Genomic DNA, 6,000 nt, shown 5'->3' with positions numbered 1-6,000 from the left:
TCCTTATTTCATCCATCATAATGCAAGAGTTCTAGGGTTTTGTAAGCCACAGTTCTACTAAAATATTCTGGTGGTTTGATATCCTGATAAGTTATCAAAAGATAAAATCATCTTGATTTGAAAGTTGGGGGAAATAAGTCCTTGAAGTCTTCCTGGAATACAGCACCTGTTTCACACAGATTCATTGCCTATAAGGATAGTTTTTCAAGTAGTTATGTACCTTGTCACTAATTGGACATATAAAATCAGATCTTATTGGACGCTAAATTGCAACAAGGCAATGAAACCTTGGATTTTCCCATGTTATTCGCCTATATATAGAACCAAAAAAAAAAAAATGAAGTTGCATTTGTAATCTTTTATTAGGATAGAGACTAAGAACAAGACAGCATGCAGTTCAATAAAGTCAATAATTGTCACAAGTGGGAAGGGATACATGTATTCAGTTCTTTGGTTTGCTCTTCTGTTCTGCCTCACAGAAACAATAGCACCTAGGAAAATAAATGTTTATTTCTACTTCTTTTTGCCTGCCCACAATTGCCATATCTTAGTCAACTTCTGTACCCAGCATGCATCAAATGCCAGTAAAACTATTCACGTGTTTAGGATCAGTTTTTAAACAGCTTTCGTTACAGCTGAGATAATATGAATTGTGATTTAGCTATCATAAAGAAAACATAAAATGCATTTTTGCCTTTCCTTTGGTCTAATATAACTATTTGAAATTTGGGTGAAGATCTATAATTTCATATATAATTTCATGACAAATTATGGCAACTCTGTCATGATGTTGGAAGATATGTCATCCTGCAGTCCAACTTCAAAGTGTTTGTTTTTATTAACGAGAATGTCTTTGCCAACCACCAACTAAATTTACCAATCCATAGATTGTTCATGTGAATTTATTCCATTTTTTTTAATAATATCATTTTCATTTCCACGGTTTGATAGGAGTGCCTTTGCAAGTACAGCAGGTTCATTGATCAGAATCCTAACAGAGAGAGGCAGCATGCCAAATAATGCGTAATCAACACTTAAATGTCTGATACATCGTTTTCAAAAATCTTGCCGCCAACATCAATCTTGCTCTTCTGTTCCTCAGTCTTAGTTTCCTGGTCTGGACCAGGTGGTAAGTCCAGATCATCGTATCTTTTCCTGTAGACAACTCTTGAGATCAAAGTTATTAGAAACATTTCCACAATGAGCAGTTGTTGGTTTATATCTGACAAATAAGAAAAAACAGGACCAGTTTAAGGACAGACAGTGAATTAAAGTGAGCTCAGACCTGCTTGTAGTAAGTTGTTGGAAAGACAAATGTTTATATAACTGAGCAATAGTTGGACTTTCACACTAGACTTGCAAAGAAGGAGCAAATTTCAGGTTGAATTTCCCCTATCGGAAATGCTTGGGGCCAGTAGTATTTTGGATTTTATCAGACTTGGAAATATTTGCACATATATAATGAGATATCTTGGGGATGGGACCAAAGTCTAAACATGAAAATCATTTATGTTTCATATACATTTTATACACATAGCCTGAAACTAATTTTATACTCAATATTTTTAATTATTTTGTGCATGAAACAAAGTTTGTGTATACTTAACCATCAGAAAGCAAAGGTTTCACTATCTCTGCCAGTCATTAAAAATGAATTTTGAAGCACTTAGGATTTCAAAATTCTGGATAAGGGAGACTCAATCTATATTCACTTGCTTTCTTGAAACCCCAAAATGTAGAGAAGTGTTCTAATTCTAATTTCATGACAAATTATGGCAACTCTGTCATAATGTTGGAAGATAAGTCATCCTGCACTCTAACTTTAAAACTGATTGTCTTTATTGACCACGAGAATGTCTTTACCAAACACTATTTACCAACCCATAGATTGTTCTTGTGAATTTATTCTATTTGTGCTAATAAATTATTATTTTCATTGCCATGATTTGATAGGAGTGCCTTTGCAAGTACAACAGGTTCATTGATCAGACTCCTTTGGGCCGAAACAGACCAACCCAAAGGGGTGGCATGATGCAGCCACTGAAAGAGCTGGGTGGGCACCGCAGCAACACATGCCGTCGCCTCACGCTTGCATTTTGCTGCCTCAAAAAAGAAGCAGCAAATTACTGTTCCTTTTTGTGGCATCTTTTCCACCTCTGCTGCGGCTTTTTTGGTGTGGTGCAGCGCATGTAAATGCTGCACTGCTGGAACGTGATGCCAGCGCATGTGTGGTCAGCCATGGAGGTGAGCCCCATCTGAATGCCACGGCCCCATGCTGCCAGGAAACCACCGCTTATTGCCCATCTGTTTCAGCCCTCAGTTCTATTGGTGTTTGAGACTGGATCTGTGGAGAATCCTCTTTTAAGAGGAGACCTGGAATTGTCTGTAGGTGTCTAAGAGAAAATACGTATAATTGCCCAATGGCTGATCTTAGTCTGGAATTTGGCTTATAAATATTTAAATAAATAAAATAAATGTTAAAATAAAAAGAAAATAATAATTTTATCAAGCTTGCTTTTAAGTTACTGAAAAAAACCAATTAGTATTTTAAGTTCTATATCCCCCCAAAAGCTGTTAGCTACTATTATATTTGGTTTTTTTAAACAATCCCCCCCTTCTTAAAAGTAATTATATTAAGTGAAAGTAACTTAACAAAGTAATGCTGCAGGCCACCAATCTTGGTATAAAACTCATTTTTCTTCCATCCACTTCTTTGTCACATGAGCACCCATAAGAATTCAAGAGACCCAGCATGTCAGATATTGAACTATGCAATGCTCTCCTCTTACCTTCTACGGAGGTCTCATTCCTGTAACTATAAAAGTAACTAACAAGTTATAATTGCATTGCGAAAGAGTAATATTTACCTCTGTCAAGTCACAATCCTACTACAACTTATTTATGCTTTGATTATTGTTTAAAAAGGAATAATCACTAGTAAAAGCAACTAGTTGCTTTGAAGCTCTGGCTATATGCTACCATAAAGCAGCATCTCTAAGAAGCTGGATGCAAATGTAAAACAAATAACCGTTAAATAATCAAGTGTTATCTTGTGCATCAAATCCCATGGTCTTGAACACACTTATCTAGAAGCAAGTTCCATTTGTTTCCGCATGGGAATTACAAATAAGTGTGCTTGAGACTGCAGTCTGAGAGTGTTTTCATACATGAAACTTAAAATTGTCTTTGAGCTTCTTTCAAGCTACTTATGTGAACATTTGATTGCTGTTAAAATGATATATAAGATGTAATACAGATATTTGTAATTCAAATGAGCAGTCTGGCCAGTGTAGCTTTTACATTCGCATTACTAAGCAACTGAAGCAAAGACATGAGGAAAACGTTCTTTCAGTACAAAGCTATAAATGTTTACATGTCAATGAATTATAATGAATTCAGTTGAGGCATCTGAAGCTAGACAGTGGATGAATTCAGACAGGATGGATATGATGGTAACTGTCCCTGAAAGCATATGGCTCTTTCTACATTTTAATTCCTAATTCATGTGATGTACACATACATCATAAGTAATGATTTTCATGGTCTTGCACCACCCCAGCAGTCCTTTTTATTTTGTCTTGTGCAATAAAAGCAATAATTTCAATTTGTTCCAACTGTTCTCCTGGTCAGCCATATTTTCTAGATGATTTCTTTCATGTTTGGCCATTGGGGATATGTGCACATGCAGCCCTCTGGTATCCCATTGTGCCAAAGAGTAGCAGACCTCCTAGTTTTCTCACCCTAACCCCTTTCTCTCTCACTTTCCCTCTCCTTTTCCCTCATGGGCATTCACAGACTCTACCTCAAAAGTTTTCTTATTTTAAAGTTTTCTTATTATTTTAAAGTAAGATTTTAAATTTGTTAATTGTTTAATTGAAGATTTAGGGAAGGATGGGATATTGGGACATGGGATTGTATGAAACTTTTAACTTCTAAACCGCCTTGATTGTCATTGACAGAGAAGTGGGATATAAATAAAGTTTTATTATTATTTATTATTAAATGTGTGAAGCAGGGAAGGAGGGAGAAGGAAAACCTGACGTGATGGATCTTTACCTCTTTTGAAGTAATTCGGGGGAGGGAGGGGGCAGGGGATTTAAAGAGTATGAGATGGGAGGAGAAAGATGTGACGTGTGTTATGAGTAGGAATATGGAAACTAGGTGCAAAACCCAGCCAGGTTCTTTCTGTCTGCCGAAAGAATGGGGAAGCGGGGGGCGGGGGTTGTTAAAAAGCTACTGATCCAGATCAATGTAACCCCAATCCCATGGTGCATTTTCTCCAAAGTAAACATTTGCTAACTTCTGCGGGGTTTATTCCGAATAGATTTGTGAAGGCAACCAGAGGCACACTGACAAAGGAACAAGATTTGCCCCCCTCCACCTTTCTGACTCCTTACATCTGATTACTTACTTCTGTCAAGTTAATAAGGCATTGTACAGTTTGGATATTCCAATGATTTTGGAGGAAGGGACAGACAACATTGATAGTGGCATTGATAGATGACACACAGAATCATCACAAAAGATAATTCACATCTCCATTATTTCCAGTTTGAGAGAATTGAAACAACTGAAAGATTGTGGAAAATATTAAAGACCATATGTTATGGGAATAAAGAGAACTTTTCTGAAAAGCAATTTGAGGCCTCATTCTCACTACCTTTTAAACTGAATTGTGACTCAGTTCAAACTGCTTAAACAACCCTGGTTCCCATTTAATCTGAAATGCTGAAGTGATTCCGAGAGGGAACCACATCTTTTTGACACTGTTTTCCCCCGCTTCTTTTTTGATAAATCAAATCTGCGCAAGTGTGAACCACATGCGGATCGGAATCAATTCAAATTTCCCCTTCAGCCGACTGGAACTGAATCATTTTGAACTGATTCATTTGTGAATGGGAACCACAAGTGGATTGATTTGGAAGAAAAAAATGTGATTGGGGCAAATGTAGTGGGAACCACGCTCCACTGTTGAATTGATTATTATTATTATTATTATTATTATTATTATTAAACTTTATTTCTAGAGCGCTGTAATTATACACAGCACTATACAAAGTCTTGATTGATCTTGATTGCACACCAATTTATCTGTAAGTGGGAATGAGTCCTGAATGGCTATACCGATTTGACATGAAACATTTTTAAAAATTTTGAAGCATTCATAACTATGGGAAGTATATGTCTGTATATAGTTTTGCCCACTGTGAGATTAGTAACTGGTTCTTTCTCACATCTCTCCTCCCAAATGAGCAGGTCTAGCAGGCAAGGTGTAGGGTAGGGATGCAGATTTGCATTTTCAATTCATGTGACTTACACGCTCCTCTTGCTGAAGATGAAAGTGGAGGTACACAAGCAATTACTCCCTCCATAGCCAGTATGTTGATGATGGTTGCTTGAAGCTGACTCAAAATAAGGACAAACTACAGGATTAGAAAGAATGATTATACAAGACAAAAAGCCACTTTTCTTTGAGAGTAACTGTTCTTTAACACATATTCCATCCTTAAAATAAGAGGATAACTTTTCCTGGGGAGAAGACACACAAAAAGGTTGTGCCTTTGGAGTCATCCCTTAGGAATAGAGCTGGGAAAGCAATTTTGGATAAGAATGATTATAAAGATATGCTGAAGCTGTTGATATGTTTCAGCTGTTCTAATATTTTTTTGAAAATTAATAGTTTACTATTTTTGTTAGCTAAAGGTGGATATTATATTATTATAATTATGAGCTCCATCCAGTGTTTCTGCAATTGTCTTCTACATGCACAGTTAAACCTTCCTTTCCTCTCCTTTTCCTGCATCCCATTTGCTTTGGATGGAATGGATCTTGGAAGCACACGAGAGGCTGGAGAGGGAGTGGGAATATATTTGTTGGCAGACAAACGAGATTGAATTTCACCCACTATTATTTATTTATAAAATATTTGATGAAATTATGACTGTGGTATGTTTAGGGCATTTATGTCTGGTCTGACATATTCATACGACTATGATATTT

The 6,000-nt window shown here is 36.5% G+C and overlaps 1 protein-coding gene across 1 annotated transcript in view; it reads right to left on the bottom strand.

The window, feature by feature from the left end:
- Positions 1–632: 632 nt before the first annotated feature.
- The window catches only part of LOC149319468 (organic solute transporter subunit alpha-like), a 29,009-nt gene continuing 23,641 nt past the window's right edge, over positions 633–6,000 (bottom strand). Inside the window, exons 7-8 of the mRNA XM_089508073.1 lie at positions 5,318–5,423; positions 633–1,222 (exon numbers count right to left, since the gene is read on the bottom strand). Coding sequence (XP_089364199.1) covers positions 1,035–1,222; positions 5,318–5,423 — 294 coding nt within the window. The 3' untranslated portion in view covers positions 633–1,034. The remainder of the gene's footprint in view (positions 1,223–5,317; positions 5,424–6,000) is intronic.

Source organism: Sceloporus occidentalis, unplaced genomic scaffold, assembly GCF_023333645.1.
Source record: "Sceloporus occidentalis isolate IW3139 unplaced genomic scaffold, rSceOcc1.0.p SCAF_2, whole genome shotgun sequence".
Lineage (NCBI taxonomy): Eukaryota > Metazoa > Chordata > Lepidosauria > Squamata > Phrynosomatidae > Sceloporus > Sceloporus occidentalis.
This window is presented reverse-complemented; position numbering and strand designations above follow the sequence as displayed.